Here is a 22,715-nt window from a genome sequence, read left to right on the forward strand (position 1 = left end):
CGGTAATATGCCTCTCTCAGGTCTAATTTAGTGAAGACACTCCCCTTAGCCAGATGGGTTAATAAGTCCTTAAGGAGGGGGAGTGGGTATTTGTTCTCCACACTTACAGCATTGAGACCCTTATAGTCCACGCAGAGACGAAGAGATCCATCTTTTTTTTCTTTGAACAACACAGGGGCTCCCACGGTAGATTTGGCCCATTCAATGAACCCTCTCGTTAGGTTTTTGTTCACGTATCACTGCATCTCCTCCATTTCGAGGGGGGACATAGCATACATTCTCGGTCGTGGGAGCTTGGCTCCTGGCACCAGTTCAATGGAGCAGTCATTGGGTCTGTGAGGGGGTAGGACATCACATTCTTTTTCACTAAAAACCTCCGCCAGGTCCCGGTATTCATTGGGGATGACTGGTTCGTGCGGGGTCGGTGAGGTGGCCATGTGCGCTCGCTCATTGGGTGGCCTAAAGTGCCCTGCAACGTCCGTTGACTCAAGAGGGGGGTTAGGCCCTATAGGCAGTCTCACATTTCCAACAGCGTTGACAGGCACTCTGCGAGGGTTGGATCGGGGTGGCAGCGGCGGCAATGGAGCACTCCATTGGGGGGAAAGTAGTGACTGGCGGTGGGATGCTTCACACTGCGTTTTTCCCCCGGACATTTAAACCACTTTTAAAAACACAATAAGAGTTATATGTATCATGGAAAAGCCAACTCATGGCTGAATGGAATACGACGACCTCCTCGAACAAACCATCTTATCGCACGTCAGAGCAAAGCCTCTCCTGCTAACAATAACTAAGACTGGTGTTCCCCATTTTAAAGTAACAACCCCACAAAACCCCCACTCTTCCCCCTGAAAACATGACCTGTGCGCCTCTGAAGCTGACGCTTAATCAGAAAGTTGCCCACCCACCACCACCCGCCATGACCCAACCCTCGTAGATGAGGGAACAGCTTAAGGGAAAAGGATGTTTTAAAAATAAACAGGATGAATGCACCAAAACCAAAGAATAAACTGTGAATTTCTGCCGGAACAACATGCCCATATATGGTAATATGTCGGATGTTGAGGTAACCTGAGCAGACAAGGACAGAAATAATGTATTACAGTTAGGCGCTTCTGATAGATTGTGACCTCTGCGGGCCTCTCCAATGGGAACAAAGGGGAAGGGCAATGGGGCATCACAATACGGTGTATAAAAATGACTGCTCAATGTGGCTCGCGTGTGGTCCATTGTTTGAAAACTTCCTGCGTGAGGTTCCAACTCGGCTCCACTGTGCTTTGCAAAGTGCCATTGGGCTTATCCTTTGTAAGCAATAAATTTCATTTTCTTTGCAACCCAATTAGTGGATTTAATTTGTTTTAAATTCATCGCAACACAGAGCACACTACTCTCGCCTCCCCGACCCAACCCTCACAGAGTGCCCTTCTCCCACTGCTCCAACCAGGTTTCTTAGCCCCACCTGGCTTGTTCCGCGGCCTCATGGCAGTGGCATTGGGCAGGAGGCAGCAAACAGGGCTTGCTGAGGATTGAGCTGCATTTGCTGCCACTACCCTCGGAGCCAGCAATCAGCAGGACCCCGTCATGGGAGGACTCGGGGGCGCTCGGGTCCAGCCCTATGAAGTCCACCTTCTTCTTGCCTGAGCTGCCCAGATACATACCCCTGTTGTGTGACTTCTGCAGCAGCAGCAGTGCAGAGGCTGATCAAGGGCTCAGAGTGGGTGCGAGCAGAGCAGCCGCGCAGAGCAGAGGCGCTACCCAGGGCCAGAGTGGAGCCAGGCAGGAGTGCAGGGTACCGGGTGCGGTGCAGAGGCCGATTGCAGGCGCAAGTGGGATAGCCACACAGGGCAGACGCACTGCCCAGGGCCAGAGTAGTGCAGCAGCAGGGCAGCACAGAGCTGGGCGGGGTGGTGGCAGCAACTGGGTCACTTTGGCCAAAGCGGCGGCAACACGGAGAAGGTGAGGAATGGCACCCGTAATCTGTTCAGCCTCCCCTCCACCTGCTTTGTGCATCTCGCGAGAAGTTAGAAAGTCTCATGGAACTTTTTTTTTGTCCCACAAACTCATGGCGAAGGCTGAGAAGCGAATGGAGAAATGGAATGCAGCTGAAAGGCAGGTTAGTAAAAAAAACACTTGGTGGAGGCAAGGGCATCTGGGCGGGGCAGGGGTGGCCACCTTACCCTGTACGGCTTCAGCAGGTGTCTGGCAGGGGGAGGGAAGCAACAGATCCTGCCCCACCCCTCGCATGGAGCATCCTGCTCCCGCCACTCCCCTCACCCCCACATGGCACCTTTTTTCCCGCTCCAACGCGTCACTTCCTCTGCCACTGTGTGGGACTGAAAATAAAGCTCAATCAAGCAATTCCAACAATAAGTTGAAGTTGATTGATTGAACCTTTTTTTGCACATGGCGGTGGAGGCCTAGGATTAGGGTGACGGCGTGCATGCCCACAAAGAGGTTCTGCATGTCACCTGTGGCACACGTGCCATAGGTTCACCACCACGGCTCTATACTCTACTTATTAGCAAGGCAGTTAAGTGTCGGCTGGATGGTATAACACAGGGGGCCCTGGCACCCAGTCTGTGGACCGGCACAGGGCCGCAGCATGCCAGAAACCAATCCATGCAAACAAGCAAAGCCCCATCCATGGGATGCAGGCAGTAAATGGAACCATGCCCCCTCTAGTTCACAGAAAAACCTCTCTCCACGGAACAGGTCCCTGGTGCTCAAAAGGTTGGGGACCTCTGGCATAACAGATAAATAGATAGACAGCTGGCTCAAAAACATCAACTTATTAACTTCTCCTGACCAAACTGGCACATTGAGAGGTGTGCCAAAAGTTTAAAATCCGGACCTTGTACTTTTTATATTTTTATTAGTGGCATAGCTAAGAAATGAAAGAATGTTTATCAAATCTGCAGGTGATACAAATATGAAGAAATGAATAACATCATTGATATTAATGATGGAAATTACAGAGGCAATAAAAAGACAAAAGAAAGACAAAACACCGGGGCCGGATGGATTACCCACAGAATTTTATGTAACCTTACAAGATACTGTAACTCTAATTTTGAAAGATTTGTGTAATGAATTTTTTATACAGACAAAAATACCGAACTCATGGATGGAAGCCAATATTACTCTGATACCCAAGGAAGATACTGACCTTACACAAATTAAAAATTATAGACCAATAATGTTATTAAATGTGGATTACAAAATCTTTGCGGCAATAATGGCAGAAAGAATGAAAAATGTTCTAACTGAATTCATTCATCCAGATCAAAATGGCTTTCTCCCTAGAAGACAGATAAAGAACAACTTAAGGATTATTTTAAATGCTTTGGAATACTATGAAAATTATCCAGGGAATCAGATGGCACTTGTATTCCTAGATGCACAAAAAGCTTTTGATAATTTAAATTGGTAATTCATGTTTCAACAGTTACAGGAAATGGATTTTGGTGAGAACTTTATTAAAGCAATTCAAGCAATTTATAAGAAACAAACAGCAAGAATACTCTTAAATGGAGATTATACAGATGGATTTGATATCAAAAAAGGCACGAGACAGGGATGTCCACTATCTCCCTTGTTGTTTATTCTTATATTGGAGGTATTGGCTAGAAATAATAGACAAGATAAGGAAATTAAAGGTTTAAAGATTAAAGATCAGAAATATAAACTACAGGCTTTTGTGGATGATTTGGTCTTTATTTTAGAGGAGCCACTGGAAACAGCCCCTAAACTTTTGCAGAAAATTGAGGAATTTGGAGATGTGGCTGGATTGAAAATAAATAGGGAAAAGACCAAAGTTTTAACAAAAAAATTAACTGATAAACAGAAAACTCAACTTGCCAAAAAGACAAATCTTCAAATAGCCAAAAAAGTTAAATACCTATCTAACTGTAAAATATACAACATTAAAAGAGGACAACTATGAGAGATTAATAAAACAAATAAAAGTAGACTTGGAAAAGTGGGAAAATGTTCAGTTATCACTGCTAGGAAGAATAGCGACAGTTAAGATGAGCATTCTACCAAAGTTAATTTTTCTTTTTCAAACAGTCCCTGTGAAATTGAGCAAGAAATTTTTTGACGATCTGAACGCAATAATACTAAGATTTATATGGCAAAGAAAGAAAGCAAAAATTAAATGTAAACTTTTACAAGATTCCAAAGACAGAGGGGGCTTTGGACTTCTGGACTGGAGACTTTATTATCAAGCAGCTATTTTACTTTGGCTGAAAGAATGGATTACGCTGAGAAATAAACGACTTCTCTACTTAAAGGGATATGACCTCCAACTAGGTTGGCACGCCTTTTTATGGTATGGGAAAACTAAAGCACACAAATACTTTCAAAATCATGCCATAAGAAACGTATTGCTTTCAGAATGGGAGAGAATTAGACACAAAATGTACATGAAAATACCTGAGTGGCTTTCAACAATGGAAGCATTTGCTTATCCGAACATGATTAACTATGATAAACTTGTTACTTATAAAGATATTTTGGATAAAGATAGAAAACTTAAAGACAGGCAAACTCTTCAACAACAAGGTATTGAGTTAACATGGTGGTCTTATTTGCAAATTCAAATAAGATATGAAAAAGATATAAAATCAATGGGATTTTACAAAGAGCAGATTCCACATGATAAAATACTTTTGAAAACAGATGAGAACTTGATTAAGAAACTTTATAAATGTCTGTTAAGCTGGAAGATGGAAGAAGAACAAGTAAAAGAAACAATGATAATATGGGCAAAGAATTTTGGATACTCTATAGACTTAGAAGACTGGCAGAAACTTTGGGATAAAAATATTAACTTACTAAAGCAGCAACATATAAAGAAAATCTATATAAGATGTTTTATAGATGGCATATGACACCAGTTCGATTAGCAAAAATGTTTAAAAATGTATCGAATACTTGCTGGAAATATAAACAAAACTCAGGCACTTATTACCATGCCTGGTGGATATGCCCTATCGCAAAGAAATACTGGCTTAAGATTCATAGATGGCTGGAAAAGATGACGAAAGTACGGATAGAAGTTAAACTGGAATTGTTTTTGTTAGGAATAGTAAGATCTAGCTATGGTAAAGAGAATGACTATTTAATACTACATATAACTGCTGCAAGAATAGTATTTGCCCAATTTTGGAAAAATGAAAATTTATCATCTGACCAGGATATAATCTCGAAAATTTTAGATTGTGCAGAAATGGACAGATTAACTTTGGAAATGAAGGAGAAAGAAGACTCAATTTATTTTAAAACTTGGGAAAAGTTTTATCGATGGTTAGAAATACATCAGAACATGAATTGAGTTTAAATTTGAATGGAATTTTAAAATTGAATAGAATAAATGATAGATTTCTAACTAAGTTCTATTTTGTTAGATTAATAATATCTTTATTACTAGTGATGATTAGAAATAATTGATAAGTTATTAAGTATGGACATCTACTTAGAGGAATTTTACCCATTTATCAAATTTTAGCTATGTGATTATAGTTAATTTGATCTTTATATCTGTTTAGTATTATATAAATTTTGTATTTAAATTTCACGTTTATTACTATGAAGTTTTTATTTTTCTTTTTATTTGTGATTCTAACAATAAGTAATTATAACTAATAAGTAATATATTAATGTGTTAAAGTTATTATAGTTAAGTAGTAATATATTGGTAATATTATATTAAGTATCACAATTTTATATTAATTAGTATGATTGAATATGTATACCCGGACGGGTTTACTTGTTGAAGTGTTGATTTATTGTGGGGGACAACCCCACTATTGTACCCATCCCTTCCCCTGGTCTAACCTTTTTTGTTTGTTATCCCTTGTCATACCCCTATTGACCCTACTTCCCCTTTACCCTTATAAAATCTAATAAAATATATTTTAGAAAAAGAAAAAGAAATGAATAACAAATGCCCTAGCATAGGGGTTGGGAAATGTTCTCTGTAAAGGGCCAGATTCTGACCCTGTTCTGTCTTCATGGGCATGACTAGCAGAGTGTAAGTCAAGAAGTGTGATAGTCATTGAACAGAGCCAGACTGCTAGCAAGGAGGTCACAGAAAGTCCACAAGAGCCCAAGTTGCCTTGGATCCACTTCTAGATTCAGCCCTCACTTTGGAAGAATTGCAGAGGCTTGTTCCTGGTGATCTGCTGTGGAACCATCCAATCTTAACTCATGGGCTGCACAAAAAGAGATGGCAGCTGTAAGGACCCACCCCACTTTGCATCTTAAGAAGACAGAACTCCTGGAATATTTCTTCCAACAGGCATCTTTATTAAGAAAAAGCTGGATGCAGGCGTTCTAGACAGGACTCAAGGTTTTAAGGGATCCCCCATTAGCCACACCCCCGTCACCCCCTTCTCCCAGCAACAATCCCAGGCATTACATTCTCACCCCCTTTTCCTCATTGCCGGGAGGAGACTTCCAAAAGGATTACATGAAAGCTAATGACCCTCATTGTTATTGTTAGTCCATTTGGTGATATCCACATCCGGTCCCTTTGAAGTAGGCTGAAGGAAGTGAGGGCCATAAAGCCCCTTTGTTCACCCCCTTCCCTTCATCGTATGACAGAATCCAGAGCAGGCAGAAATGCGGGTTTTCATAGTTGATAACTAGAGATGGAATATATTTGGATTCTGACAGCAGCATAGAATTGGCCTATGGCCTATGGGCTGTGGTTTGCTAACCCCCGCACCAAGAGGCAAAAAAAATCCAATAAAAGATTGCTTTTGATAGATTGTAGAAATTATCTGAATAAAATTTGGCAGCAATAAATACAAAGAACTTTATGAAATAAAACGCACATGCATTCTCAAATACATGAGTATGATCAAGAGATTAGATAAATGTGGATATAATGCAATTTTGTGAAGAAAGATTATTCATGGGGTCATTGACCATGAGTGGCAAAAAAAGCAGTGGGGGCAACTTCTGATTTCTTGTTGGTTTCTTCATTGAGTTTCCTTGTGGGAAGCTGGCAGGGAGCATCAGAAACCTCCCTCCCTCCTCATTGACCCTTTTGTCAAGCTAGGAAGACTGCTTGCGTTAGAACTGCCATGCTGCTTCTAGCTTGCCTAGAGTTGCGAGGGGAGAGGGGAAGGTTTGGAATACTCAGGTGGATTTTATTTGATAGGAACCAAGGCCACCAGAGGAATGTTGTGGCAAACAGAAACATTCTTTTCATAACAATTGCTTGGGGATTAATTGGACAATGTGATCTGACCTGTCAGAGAGGAGAGGGAAAGTTTTACTTTTTTAATTATCTTTTTCCCACCATATTGCAGAGCTAGTTTTCCATTCTTTAGTGCCAGTATGCTGTATCCAATAAAGTTTCACATTAGAGATCAGAATGGCTCTAGTGTATTTGCTTCATCGGAATCCTTAGCCGGAACCTTGACACTATCATTATCTTCCTTGTTTCTTTCCCTCCCTCCCCAGAATTTCTGCTGGCTTCCCTATTTATGTTGTAGGAAGCTTACAGGGAGAAAGTCGGTGGAAAAGCCAGCAGGAATTTGCAAGTTCAAGGCCAGTAAACAGGTAAGTGGCTGTTGTGAAGAAGGGATTAAGGGGGTGCAGAGGGGTACAGATAAGGAACAATACATGAGACTGTGAGAAAGGTGCCAAATGAGTTAGAAGGGTGCATGGGTGTGTGCCAAAAATGCTAAGCAGGTCAGTGGGAATTCCCGTGGGGGAGGGCAGCATAGGTTGGGAAGGGTGCTTGGAGGTGTGCAAGAGATGCTATGCAGATCAGGTAGGGCATGCAGGTGAGTGGCACAGATCAGGAAGAATGCATAGGGGTTGTAAATTACCAAGTTATTCAGGAATGGCACATGGGGAGTGGGGAGGGTTGGAGTAAGCTGGGAAGGGTGTTTCCCTTTCCTTCCTAACCCATCTCATCCCATTAGGCAAATATGTCATTGCTGCTGGCTGGGAAAGAGTAAGGGATTGCAAGATTGGCCAAAAAACTGCCACAGAATATCAAGAATGAAGATCATATGACTGCAGCAGCAGCCTAGCAGTGCAGTAGCAGCCAGTAGCACTGAAGCAACCAAAATTCTCCAAATTTCATTCCCTTGGGAATCATGGCTCCTAAATTTTGGATGCATTCTGTAAGTTAGACCATTTGAGGTGCTTTGGTTCAAAAATAGTCTGGTTTAAAAATTGTTGGGCAATTATATATTTCACCCAGTTAAATATCATGACAATAAGAATTTTAGTAGTGTATAAATAGATATGATAAAACTCTACTATATTTGAAAGAATGTAATAAAAAGAGAGTACAGTGTCTATTCTTTTTCAACCCTGGATATAACAGAAAGGCTGATTTCAGTTAAATGTTGAAGATGGTGGACAGGCAGCAAAGGCTGTAAAGAGCTCCTCCAAAAGTAAAAGCTTTCTTTTATTTTATTTTTATTTTAACTTTTTAACCCCTTTTAACACTGCATTTTTAACCTACCCATTTTTAACCCATTTTAACCTATTTTTAAATCTGTTTTAACCCTTGTTTGACTTTTTATAATAGTCAAAGACTTTTTATAAAGGATATATACTGGAGAGGCTATTATTGTTTTACCTACATTTTAACAACTCTACAAGCCAGGATTACTAAGAATGGAGAAAAGGAGAAAGAGACAGCATATTCACTCGGCAGCACAGAGTTCTTCCAAGCCACTGAAGCAACAGAAAATGAAACAGATCTCCTTTCCAGACAATGTTTGCTCACAGCTCAAACCATAAATACAATCTACGAACTTTTATCAATTGTTACAAATAAGGTTGACTGCTTGAAAGAGTCTTTTGCAAAGTTTATCAGCAGTCAAACATTGCAGAAGGAACCAGGAGAACACATAATGATAGACATCGGATGGCTAATGCAGAAATGGAAACTAGAATAGGCCCCTCTCTCCCTTCTATAAGCGAGAGAGGAAAGAATATCCACAAAGAAACCAACACTCAATCAGATAGTTCTAGAGGTGATCATTATAACCTCAGTTTACAGACCAACCAGGTTACCTTGCAAATCTATAATAACAGAAGGAATTGAGGACATTGGAGTGATAGAAAAGCTGTTAGGCAGCTGCTCCGCTGCAAGAGTACACGCAGATTGATTTATTACATGCAGAGTGGCTGCCTGCAAAAAGGTAATCTATGCGGATTTTGCTATCCTTCAAGCAGTCCATAATTCCCTCAATGCTTCTTAGAATGAAGCACTTTCTGAGCACTTTTTCAATATTTCCAATACATGTTTTCCGCTCAGGGAACCTGCGCCCACTCCTAATTCAGTCTCTCCATGAGGCAACTATTGCTTTAAATCCAAGCGGCAACAGACCTCATACTGATAAGTTTGAAACATGGGCAGCTGAATCAACCTTGAGAAAACAGAGAAGTGATCCACAAACAGAGTTACCCACAGTCACTGATTCTGCTAAGGGGTGCCAGAAGAAATGTTGATAGACTTTAACGATATATTGCCAGAACCTGAGCAAGCTAATTATACAGAGACTGGATGATTTAGAAGAAGCTTTGACAATAACTACTCAATCTAATGCATCAAATGACAATTGTCATAACTGTCCTCCAACAGTTATGAAGGCCAGTGCAAGAAAAACACTTAAACATCATGTCATGGAATGTAGCCGGGTGGTGTCATTTCAGAGGCCTTAATCACTCTGATCCTCTGAAAGGTAAGGATATTATATTGGTGCAAGAAACTTGGACTACTGATGATCTCCTGCTTAATGGCTTTTATTCATATAAGCTGGAAGCAAGGACAGGCAGAGACCCAGGGAGACTGAAAGGAGGGCTGGGTATATTTATTTCTACCAACCTGAGAGCAGAGTCCACACTTATTACTCCTTTAAACCATTCAGCTATAGCTCTTCTCCTCAAGTGGGACTCAGTCCTGTTCTTGATAATTAATGTTTATCTCCCTACTTCACCAAGAAAAGCTGAAACCGCTGCTGTATGGCTGGAGTTGGAACACTACATTAATAAACAACTCATGGAACACCCAAATGCCAGGGTCCTACTAGGGGGAGACTTTAATGCCAGATTGGGACGAGATGATTATACATTATTCATGAAACATCATCAATACCCACCATCGGAGGTCCCTATACAAACCAACACCCCCCTCACACGACTCTCTAAAAACATTAGAGCTAACTATGCTGGCCTCTGTCTTGCCAAGTTGGCAAATAAATTTAACTTCTTCATATCTAACGGTTCATGGCCTGGTGACTATCCTGGCGAGTTTACATTCATGGCAGGGTCCAAAACTAGCACCACTGACTACATCTTAACATCTATGGACTTAATACATTATATAGAAAATTTTGAAGTCCTGCCTTACCTAGAAAGTGATCATCTTCCTCTGTGTATATACATGAAGCCCTTTATCAGGCAGATTCCCTCCAAGGACCATTTTATCCCTGCAATCTCTACACCGGGCCTAACAAGATGTCAGGTCAAATGGACCCAACAACTTGATCAGAAGGTAAGGAGAGCCCTAACAGAGGATAATTTTCAAAAAATCCACGCAGCCTTTATATCAGCCAATCCGACTCAAGATTTATTAAAACTATATAAAAGTTTGGTTTATGAGCTACAACCATTATTAACAAATGACCGAAATTTCTCAGTTAAGAGGTCCTGTACCACCTCCAAACTATGGTTTGATAAGGATTGCATAGAAGCCAAGCAAGCCCTTAACTCGGCATACAAGGAGTACAAAAGCGAGACTGGGTGTGGTAATAAAGCAATTCTTAAACAGCTACTTACACTTAAAAAACAATTCAAGCAATTGATTGCATTCAAGAAGAGACAAGACACAAGGTCTTCCTGGGAGCAGCTCATTGTGGCAGCAAAGCAAAAGAACTCTTCCTTATTTTGGCGTCTAATAGTTTTGCCACTCTGAAAGAATCTATACCCCATTAGACTGTCATATATCTCTTATAACTGGGAACTCCATTTTCGGAGAATGTATGAAGACCCCTCCAGCAAGAGTACAAGGTCTATAATGAAGGATTTACCAGAATAGCCTCCAGTTTCAGAGTCTGAAATCAAATCCCTCATTGGCCAACTCAGGATCGGGAAGGCTCCAGGAGCTGACTTCATTTCGGCCGAATTACTAAAGAATAATATGGAGTGGTGGATACCCGTCCTGGCAGCGCTATTCACCTATATTGACTCCACCAGCCATGTCCCAGAGGATTGAGGCTTGGCAATTGTCCCAATTTATAAAAAGGGAAAGAGAGGCAACTCTGCCAACTACAGACCAATAAGTCTGCTAAATATAATCAGCAAACTCTATGCCAGTGATGGCGAACCTTTTAGAGACCGAGTGCCCAAACTGCAACCCAAAACCTACTTATTTATCGCCGGGTGCCAGGTGGGCATGGCCCACTGGGTGGGTGTGGCTGTGGTGGTCATGGCAGACTGGGTGGGTGTGGCCAAGGTGGGCGTGGTCACCTTGATGTTGCTTATGGGCAGGGATGCCTGTGGGGGCCGGGCTGGGTTGGGGGAGATCCAGGGGGTCTCTGGCAGGTGGGGCGGTGGGCAGGAGGCTCATTTTGCAGAGTGAGGTGAGGCAGGGTGGGGGTGCCATTGTCACAGGGCAAGGTGAGGCAGGGGCCGGGGCGGCTGCTGCCTGACACCATCAGCCCCCGCACACAGAGGCCAGCAAGCGCATGGGGCCGACAGTGTCCGTCAGCAGCCATAGCCTGCCGGCCCCTCAATCGGCACACTCTGGGGCTCTGCAGCCTGCCACCATCAATTCAGAGAAGCCGCATCTGAGCTGGAAGGCCAGCCGACAGCTGAGGAGGTGATGCAGTGGGTCGTGCCTGGGAAAATGAGAGCATGTGAGGCCAGGAGGGATGGGACAGTGGGGAGGGAAACCAGCTGTGCTGCGATGCATCCGACCACGTGGGACCTCAACGAGTTAGCAGGCAGCTGGTTGAAGAGGGATGGTTGCCATCTCTGGGGCATGGCATGCGTGCCCACAGAGAGGGCTCTGAGTGCCGCCTCTGGTACACATGCCATAGGTTCGCCATCACTGCTCTATGCCAAACACATTCAAGATAAATTAAAGGAGTGGCTGGACCTTGAGAACCTGATTGCTGAAGAACAAGCTGGGTTTAGAGAGGGGAGAGGCACCATCGATCAGTGCTTAGTTCTTCATCGTTTGATTGAAAAATATGCATCAGATAGGCCTGTATCATTATACACTGCCTTTATAGATCTTAAGGCAGCTTTTGACACGGTTACAAGGACAAAGCTATAGGAGAAGTCGGAAGCTGCCACAATTGATCACAGACCCTCCATCTGTTATATGCCTTACATACCAAAACATCCCTCAAGGTGAGGTGTAATATGCAAGAGTCTCTCTTGAGGTCAGTTGAAACTCAAAAGGGGGTTAAACAGGGGGTGCATTTTGGCCCCCTTTCTCTTCAATTTTTACATAAATGATATGGTAAAATGGTTAAATAATCCAAATTACCACCTCCCAAAAATAGGTGATCGAAGCATTGCTCTGCTACTCTATGCAGATGATGCTGTGATTCTCTCCAGACTCCAGTTGGCCTTAAAACAGCTTTGCAAGCCCTTGTCCAGTATTGCAAATATAATAAACTGGACATAAATTATGAGAAAACAAAGGTTATGGCTTTTGCAAAAAGGCCAAAACAGTACTCATGGTATTTAAATAGCCACAAAATAGAGCAGGTAACCACCTTTAAGTACCTAGGGGTGGTCATCCATGCCACTGGTTCACAAAAAGCTCATGGAGAATACATGGCTGCCTCTGGCCAACGATCAGCGAGTGCCATTCTTAATTTTTTCCTCACAAAGGGAGGACACTATGTTCCAGCAGCAATTAAGCTCTTTCTGGCCAAGTCGCTAGCACAGCTTCTCTACGGGACCTTGCTCAGACCTTCAGCTTCATGTTTTACACCACTGGAAAGAGTCCAATCCAAATTTATCAGAACAATTCTCCAGATGCCGCGCTGTGTCCCAAATGCACTTCTGCGCCTGGAGACAGGATTGATAAAAGTCAAAGCTGTATAGCTTCCTTAAACATCTGGCTAAGGCTTAATTGCTTTCTGCAAGGCCTTGCTCCATTAATTCTACAAGATAATTTTTCCTCTTCATGGATCAAGGCAGTCGAGTCCAACCTTGCCAAACTAGGCTTCTCCCCAGCCTCAATACTCAAATTGGACTACGACCAAGCAAAACAAACCATGTGTCAAAGGGTAGAGGACATCGAGAGGCAAGCGGACTTAGGTATAGCTCCCCTGTTTCTGGCTCCAGGTTCTATTAGATACGTGGTTACATCTGCCAGGTATCTTAGTCAATTGGAGTTAGTAAATCACCAGAAAGCATTCTCGCTTGCACGGTGCCATACGTTTCCATCAGCCGTCCTGTACAGCAAGTATAAAAAGACACCACTGTCTGAAAGACTCTGCTCCTGTGGCTCAGGAGAGGTGGAGACCATTGGACACATACTTCTTCAATGTTCCTTCTACAGAGCCATTCGGAAAAACCATATCCTCCCCATAATTGATAGGTATCCAGGTCATTCGGAAAGTATTTATCTCCAATGGCTGCTTATGGATGAGCAGGCAGTGATCATGGCACAGATGGCTAGATTCTCTGCAGCAGCATTGGGGATTTGCCAGAAACATAAATAATCATTTTAGATCTTTTTAATAATCTTTTATAATTGATTTTATTATGTGTTTTATCCAGTTTTAGACTATACTCAATGTATTTTTATTGTCAGGTCAGTATGATTCAGTTTTTCTGAAGCTAGCTTGTTTTTGATATACTGTCTGTAAAACTAGGCAGACCTTGGTCGCCCATTGATTGCATCATTGATTGTGATGTATTGCTATGTCCACTTGTGATGGTTCTGTTTAGTTTTGTTTTATTTGGATGTTTAATTTATGTGTGGCCTTTGGCTGTAATAAATTGATTGATTGAAAAGTTAAATGTTAAGGGGGAAAATTGTAAGATTTTGTAAATGAAGCTTATGAATATTACCTACAGGATAGATTATGGATTCCCTTTGCTAGATCAATTCAAGCAAAGTCTGATTTTGAAATGCATACTTTAATTTGGATTCTCACATAGAACAATTGATTGAACTACATGTTTTTTCAGTTCCTGATTGCAATCTCAGCTTGCTGTTTTTCATTAAACCAAACAATATTGTGGGAGAATAGGCTAGAAACTGGGAGATTGTGAGTTGCTGTCCTGTCTTGGGCACAGAGGCAGCTGGTGACCTTGGAGCAGTTACTTTCTCTCAGCGCTAGGAAGGAGACAAATGCAAAACCACTTTTGAAGCACTGTGTCAAGAAAACTGCTGGGACCTATCTAGGCAGTTCTGAGAATTGATATAATAGAACAGAAAAAAAATCAATCACACACAAATACTGACAGTGGCAATTATAATGGCAATGATATTTACCTCCAAGTCTTGATCTGACAGAAATATCAGCTACTGCTCTAGCATTCCACCATTGGTCCTGATTTATTTCTTTCAAGAATAAGGATCTCCTATCAGCAGTTTGGACTCTTCTGTAAAATACAGGTTCCTGCTTTGAAGAATGTGTATCTTTTCCATCTTGCAGGGATTCATAAGCTTTGTTATCTAAGATTTGTTGTTCAACTTTACCACCTGGGCTCACAGATCCTGAACAAGGGTTGATTATTGGCACATCATTCCGATGCGGTGCTAGAAGGTAGTTCTTATCTTCAGGAGGAAGGAAAGGATTGGATTTAAGAAAAGTATTACTGTCTTTCTCTTGGAAACTGGCAAAGAAATGCCTGTCTTCAGGTCCCCGTACAAAAGGCATATACATTTTCTTCAACAGATCTTTGTGCTGGTTTAGATGCATCTTGTGAAGTGAATCAATTGGAGTTAAGCATGAATAAGGATGAAAATGTCTTGCAGTGACTTGAGAATCCATGGTTAATTTTTAACTTGATTTAATAATTTTCATTAAAACTGTGAAGTTTTGATAAGATTTAATAACTTTCATTAAAATTAGAAATCATAGGCTCAACTGCAAATCTATTTTTTTTTTAAAAAATGTAGTGCTTCTTTCTATAGCTGAAATAAATAAAGGCAATGGCAAACCATCAAAGGAATGAAGCTTCATATATACAAAGATTCTCAGTTGCTTAGTGACAGTGGAACATGAACACATAATGTACAATAAGTATATGTAATGCTCTTTTGCTCTGTAAGTGAAGAAACGTTTCACTTTCACACAAATGGTTTTTATTATCACAGTATTTGTCTATTCTACACCTATATTTGGATAGAATAGAATAGAATAGAATAGAATAGAATAGAATAGAATAGCTTTATTGACCAAGTGTGATCAGACACACAAGGAATTGGTCTCCAGTGTATAAGCACACAGTGTGCAAATAAACAGAAAGTAATAGGCCATAGATCATAATCATAGTTACAATCATTACTTATAAGTTACAAACAACAATTGATAAATCATAAGAAACCAATAGGCGAAGATAGTAGGAAAGATAAGAAGATGAGAAAAGATGAGAAATGAGATAATGCTGTGGAAATTAAGTGTTCAGCAAAGTGATGGCATGAGGGGAAAATATATCCCTGGTTGTTTTGGATGCAATGCTCTATAGCGGCATCCTGAGATGAGAAGTTGAAATAGATTATGTCCAGGATGTGAAGGGTCTGTAGATAATTTCTCAGCCCTCTTTCTGGTTCATGCAGAATACAGATCCTCAATGGAAGGCAAGCTGGGATGTTGACTGTTTCTGCTAGTTTAGAGTCATCTGCAAATTTCTATTCTCTCACCTAAATTATTTATGAAGAATACTGGGCCTAAGACAGAACCCTGTGGTATCCCACTGCTTACTTCCCTCCATGTAGTAGTATGTAGTACCATTAAGGATGACTCATTGAGTATGGTTTGACAGCCAGTTATAAATCCAACTGGTGGTGATGCTGCCTATCCCACATTTTTCTAGCTTATCAAGAAATGGGTTGTGGTCTACTTTGTTGAATGCCTTGCTGAAGTCTAAATATACTATGTACACAACATTTTGCTGGTCTACTAATCAAATAATGAAGTAAGATTGGTTTGGCATGATCTATCTTTAACAAACCCTTACTGGCTTTTGGTTATAATGTTATTTGTTTCTAGATGTTTGCAGATCTGTTTTTTTATTATCTGTCAGAACCCATTCCTATTTCATTTCTATCTATCCCCTCTGACTTAAAAACAAATCTCACCTTTCCCTGGGTTCTGCCATACCCCCAAGGGGGAGGGGGGATGTGCCTGCGGAGTTATTGCTTTTGCTTCCTCTATTTGTTACAATGTAACCTTTTGTTTTGTTTATTGCCTCTGTATCCCCTGCCCTCTACAATGTAAAAAATTGCTTCCTGCGCTATGTCTTTTTCTGAACTTTATCTTCCTAAACTGTCAGTTAGAATAAGAGAGGAAATAAGGAATGTAACCCAGTGCCTGGTTTATTTCTACGCTCTCAGAGGAAGGTGTGAAGAAGCCACTAACCATTGCTGCATGAACTGGAGATGGGCCGATGTTATCTCCCCTTTCCCATGATGGACTTAACACCTGGGGATTGGCCGTCCCATACCGGCTGGGCAAACTATGGGGTGGTGTCTAAGTTGGGGATACCTTAATCTATCATTCTGCATGGGAAATCTCAAATCGTGTCTATTATGCCTGCTATCAACTATACTTAATAAAAGTTCATGTTGGAAGAAATTGTCTCCAAGAGTTCTGCTTTCTTAAGATGTGGGGTTGAAGTGGGTCCTTACATTAGACAGGATCTGCAGTAATAGTCAACCTGGAAGGAAGACCCTTACTGGGGGACTTTGCAAAATCTACAATGTTGGATGATGGGGCAGGGAAGGAAGAACCCACCATGAAAGGGGAGCCCTCCCTCTGGCAGAGACACTGCCAGCTGTCGTGATAAGAGATGTCATACTCCTCAGAAGAGGAAGTGGTGGAAACGCATGACCACCACAAACCTCGGTGGTCGATGGGTGTTGGCAAGGAAGATGAGTGGGAAAATAAATCAAAGAAGGTGACCCTGAGGTGGGGGCGATAACCCAAGTAGTCTATTCTTTCCTGATGGAATTCGCATTTCGATAATTTGGCATATAGGTGGGCAGCTCGCAGTTTCTTTAAAACCATTCTGACTAGACACATGTGCACGATCAAGGATGAACTGCCATGGGTGGGGGAGAAGTTATATATACCAGCCACCGAGAGGGTCACTTTCATGCAGCTATGCCATGATACAAAATCAGCAGGGCATTTTGGATTTGTAAAAACGTTACATTTGATTAAAAGGCAATTTTGGTGGCCATCCATGAAAAAGGACATAGAAAGTTACGTGGCCAGCTGCCCAATTTGCGCAGCTGCTAAGAGGTTGCAAGGAAAATTGCCCAGACTGCTACAACCAGTGGTGAATCCCTCAGTCCGCCGGAAAGAAATATCCATAGATTTTATAGTGGAACTACCAAAAAGCAATGGAAACACTGTCATCTGGGTGGTTACAGACCTGTTTTCCAAACAAGTGCATTTTATCCCTTGCCAACATGTTCCTACCGCAAAAACCTTAGCGAAACTATTCGTGCAGCACATTTACAGACTGCATGGGGCACCCCAACGCATCATATCTGATAGGGGAGTGCAATTTACATCAGAATTTTGGAAGGAATTTTTATCCCTCTTAGGAACCACTCAGGGGCTATCATCTAATCATCATCCTCAATGCAATGGATAGACGGAACACTCAAACTTGAGTAATACTTAAGATGCTTTATTAATTTCCAGCAAACGAATTGGATGGAACTACTCCCTTTTGCAGAAGATGCTTACAATAACGCAGTCCACTCCAGCACAGGCTATACCCCCTTTCAATTAGCCACCGGTCAGAATTTCAATCCGATGCCAGAACTAACCCCAAACAAACCGGCAATCCCATCGCTGAAAGAATGGATATCACAATTACAAAACACCTGGCCAGTGGTTAGGAAAGCCTTTGATGAAGCTAGGCAAACATACAAAGCACAAGCGGATAAAAAAAGAGTCGAACCACTGTAGGAGAAATGGTATATTTGCCAATAAAATACCTAAAATCCCTACAGCCCTGTAAAAAACTTGGTCCAAAATATATAGGACCTTTCCCAATTAAAAGAATCATAAACCCAGTAACAGTAGAATTAGAACTACCCAAAAACCTCAGGCAAATACACCCAATTTTTCACTGCAGCTTGCTGAAACGAGAACAACAGTCACCCTTATGGCCAAAAACCCCCCATCACCACCTCCAATCATGGTTGAAGGAGAACAACACTTTGAGATAAAAGAAATCCTAGATTCTAGGAAGTATCATGGGGCAACTCAATACCTAGTAGCATGGAAACACCTTCTCTCCTCACAAAACAAGTGGGTCCATAAATGTCACGTCAGAGCACCTAAACTACTAAAGAAGTTTCATACAGAATATCCTAACAAACCAGACTAACCTCTATACCTGTTTTGTTTTCTCTACAGGTAGATTTCTCCTATTTTTAAGGGGGCAGGATGTCAGAATCCATTCCTATTTCATTTCTATCTATCCCCTCTGACTTAAAAACAAATCTCACCTTTCCCTGGGTTCTGCCATACTCCCAAGGGGGAGGGGGGATTGCCTGCGGAGTTATTGCTTTTGCTTCCTCTATTTGTTACAATGTAACCTTTTGCTTCATTTATCGTCGCTGTGTCCGCTGCCCACTACAATGTAACAAATTGCTTCCTGCACTATATCTTTCTCTGAACTTTATCTTCCTAAACTGTCAGTTAGAACAAGGGAGGAAATAAGGAATGTAACCCAGTGCCTAGTTTATTTCTACACTCTCAGAGGAAGGTGTGAAGAAGCCGCTGACCATCACTGCGTGAACTGGAGATGGGCCGATGTTATCTCCCCTTTCCCATGATGGACTTAACACCTGGGGATTGGCCATCCCATACCGGACAGGTGGACTATGGGGTTGGGTCTAAGTTGGGGATATCTTAATCTATCACTCTGTGCGGGAAATCTCACATCCTGTCTATTATGCCTGCTATCAACTACTTTTAATAAAAGTTCCTGTTGGAGGAAATTGTCTCCAAGAGTTCTGCTTTCTTAAGATGTGGGGTTGAAATGGGTCCTTACATTATCTTTTCCAGTATCTTCCTAGATATTGATACTAGGATGATTGATTTGTAGTTTCCTGGGTCTGGTTTTTTTCCCTTTTTTGAAGATGGGACCACATCAGCTCTTTTCCAATCCTCAGGTAATTTCCCAGTGTTCCAGGATTTTGAAAGATATGGTACAATGGTTCTGAGATAACATCTGTCAGCTCCTTCAGAACTCTGAGATGTAAATCATCAAGGCCCAGTGAATTATATTAATCAAGATCAAATAGGTGTTCTCTGACCATTTTCTTGCTTATTTTAATTTTTATTTCTAGTCTGTCACTTACAGTTAGGTTTTTGGTAGATTGGACTATAGTTTCTTTTTGCATGATGACTGATGCAAAAAAATGAGTTTAACAGCTCTGCTTGCTCTCTACTGCCTGTTACATCCTTGCCATCTTCTCTCTTAAGTAGACCTATTGTTTCTTTAACTTTTTCTTGTTATTTATATATTGAAAGAATCTTTTTTTATTATCTTTGGCTTTTGTTACAAGTGTTTGTTCATTCTGAGCCTTAGCTTTCCTGACTCCATCTTTGCAGTTTTGGGTTAACTGCTGGTAGTCTGCCTTAGTTATGTGCCCGTTTCCATTTTTTGTACTTATCCTTTTTGTCTTTCAGTTTATCAGAGAGACCTTTATGCAACCATGCTGGTTTCTTCTTGGATTTCTTGTTTTTCTTTTTCAGTTTATTGTGCTCAACTGGGCTTTATGATCATATTTTTCAGAGTTTCCCATGCTTCTTGAGTTGTTTTCCCCTTTAGGATTTTCATCCATGGGATTTTTCTTAGGCTCTCTCCGAGTTTGCTAAAATCAATTCTTCCAAAGTTTAAGACAATGGCTGTATTATGTTCTATTGTTTGTGTTTGCATTATATTGAATTCCAATATGACGTAATCACTCTTGCGCAAAGTTCTGGCAATTTCAACTCTCTCTATTATGTCTTCTCTATTAGTAATTAGTAGGTCCAATATAGCTTTTCCTCTAGATCCCTCCTCTCCATTTTGGATGACAAAGTTGTCAGCTTGGTTAGGAATCTGTTTGATCTCCCACTTGCTGCAGAGCTTGTCTCCCAGTTGATATCAGGGTAGTTAAAGTCTCCCATTACTACTGTGGTATATTTCCTACATACATTTATTAGTTGTTTAGCAAAAAGTACATCTATTTCTTCTGCTTGGTTGGGTGGCCTGTATTATATGCCTATAGCAATGCCATTCTTTTTTCCTTTTATATTGATCCTTATGGATTCTAAGAGGTTTTCACTCTTGATTTTGTGGATTTCTGTAGAGATGTAGTGATCTTTTATATATAATGCAACTTCACCTCCTCTTTTGTTGGGTCTATTTCTTTTGAATAGATTATATTTTTCTATCAGTACGATCCAGTCATGAGTTTCATCCCACCATGTTTCAGTAATGGCACTATATCATATTTACCTTCATGTACTAGTATTTCCTCCTTCATGGATTACTGCCTTGTCGTGGCGAAGGGGCTTGCGTAACTCAATGAAGCTATGAGTTATGCCGTGAAGGGCCACCCAAGACAGACAGGTCATAGCAGAGAGTTCTGACAAAATGTGATCCACTGGAGAAGGAAATGGCAATCCACTCCAGTATCTTTGCCATGAAAACGCCATGGACAGTACCAAAAGTCAAAAAGATATGACGCTGGAAGATGAGCCCCTCAGGTCGGAAGGTGTCCAATATGCTATTGGGGAGGAGCAGAGGGCTAGTACTAGTAGCTCCAGAAAGAGTGAAGCGACTGGGCCAAAGCCAAAAGGATGCTCAACTGTGGATGCATCTGTTGGTGAAAGGAAAGTCTGATGCTATAAAGATCTTTTCTCCATAGGAACCTGGAATGTAAGATCCATGAATCAAGGCAAGCTAGACGTGGTCAAACAAGAGATGACAAGACTGAACATTGACATCTTAGGAATCAGCGAACTAAAATGGACAGGAATGGGTGAATTTAACTCAGATGACCATCAGGTATACTATTGCAGGCAAGAATCCCTCAGAAGAAATGGAGTAGCCTTCATAGTCAATAAAAGAGTAGGAAAAGCAATTCTGGGATACAAAAATGACAGAATTATCTCACTTCGAATCCAAGGCAAACCATTAATATCACAGTAGTCCAAGTCTATGCCTCAACCACTGGTGCTGAAGAGGATGAAATTGACCAGTTCTATGAAGCCCTACAGCACCTTACAGAATTAACACCAAAAATGATGTCCTTATCATCATGGGGGATTGGAATGCTAAAGTAGGAAGCCAAAAGATAACTGGAATAACAGGCTAGTTTGGCCTTGGAGTACAAAATGAAGGAGGGCATGGGCTCATAGAATTTTGCCAAGAGAATACGATGGTCATAGCAAACACACTTTTCCAACAACCCAAGAGATGGCTCTACACATGGACATACCAGATGGTCAACACAGAAATCAGATTGACTATGTGCCTTGCAGCAAAGATGGAGAAGCTCTATACAGGCAGTAAAAACAAGACCAGGAGCTGACTGTGGCTCAGATCATGAGCTTTTCATTGCAAAATTTAGGCTGAAATTGAAGAAAGTAGAGAAAAGCACAAGGCCACTCAGGTATAAACTAAATCATATCCCTGATGAATATACAGTAGAAGTGACAAATAGATTTAAGGAATTAGATCTGCTAGACAGAGTGCCTGAAGAACTATTGATGGAGGTTCGCAACATTGTACAAGAGGTAACAACTAAAACCATCCCAAAGAAAAAGAAAGCAAAATGGCTGTCTGAGGAAGCTTTACAAATAGCTGAGGAAAGAAGGGAAACGAAAGGCAAGGGAGAAAGAGAAAGATACACCCAATTGAATGCAGAATTCCAGAGAATAGCTAGAAGGGATAAGAATGTTTTCTTAAATGAACAGTGCAAAGAAAGAGAAGAAAACAATAGAATAGGGAGGACCAGAGATCTCTTCAAGAAAATTGGAAATATGAAGGGAATGTTTCATGCAAAGATGGGCATGATAAAGGACCAAAATGGCAGGGACCTAACAGAGGCAGAAGAGATTAAGAAAAGGTGGCAAAACTACACAGAAGAACTATACAAGAACAAGCTTAACATCCCAGATAACCACAATGGAGTGGTCACTGACCTTGAGACAGACATCCTAGAATGTGAAGTGAAATAGGCCTTAGGAAAGCTGAGCAACAACAAAGCTAGTGGAAGTGACAGTATTCCAGCTGAGCTATTCAAAATCTTAAAAGACGATGCAGTAAAAGTGCTATACTCAATTTGCCAGCAAATTTGGAAAACTCAACAGTGGCCACAGGATTGGAAAAGGTCAGTTTACATTCCAATTCCAAAGAAAGGCAATGCCAAAGAATGTTCAAACTATCGCACCATTGCACTCATTTCACATGCTAGTAAAGTTATGCTTAAAATCCTACACGCTAGACTCCAGCAGTATGTGGAT

At 41.3% G+C, this 22,715-nt stretch overlaps 1 protein-coding gene across 1 annotated transcript in view; it reads right to left on the bottom strand.

Moving 5' to 3' along the window:
- Positions 1-15,002, bottom strand: part of SPATA48 (spermatogenesis associated 48) — a 147,569-nt gene extending 132,567 nt beyond the window's left edge. The window contains exon 1 of the mRNA XM_029284180.1: positions 14,501-15,002. Within this exon, the coding sequence (XP_029140013.1) occupies positions 14,501-15,002 (502 nt within the window). The remainder of the gene's footprint in view (positions 1-14,500) is intronic.
- Positions 15,003-22,715: the final 7,713 nt, after the last annotated feature.

This window comes from Protobothrops mucrosquamatus, unplaced genomic scaffold, assembly GCF_001527695.2.
Source record: "Protobothrops mucrosquamatus isolate PMUCROS unplaced genomic scaffold, P.Mucros_1.0 scaffold408, whole genome shotgun sequence".
In the NCBI taxonomy this organism is placed as follows: domain Eukaryota; kingdom Metazoa; phylum Chordata; class Lepidosauria; order Squamata; family Viperidae; genus Protobothrops; species Protobothrops mucrosquamatus.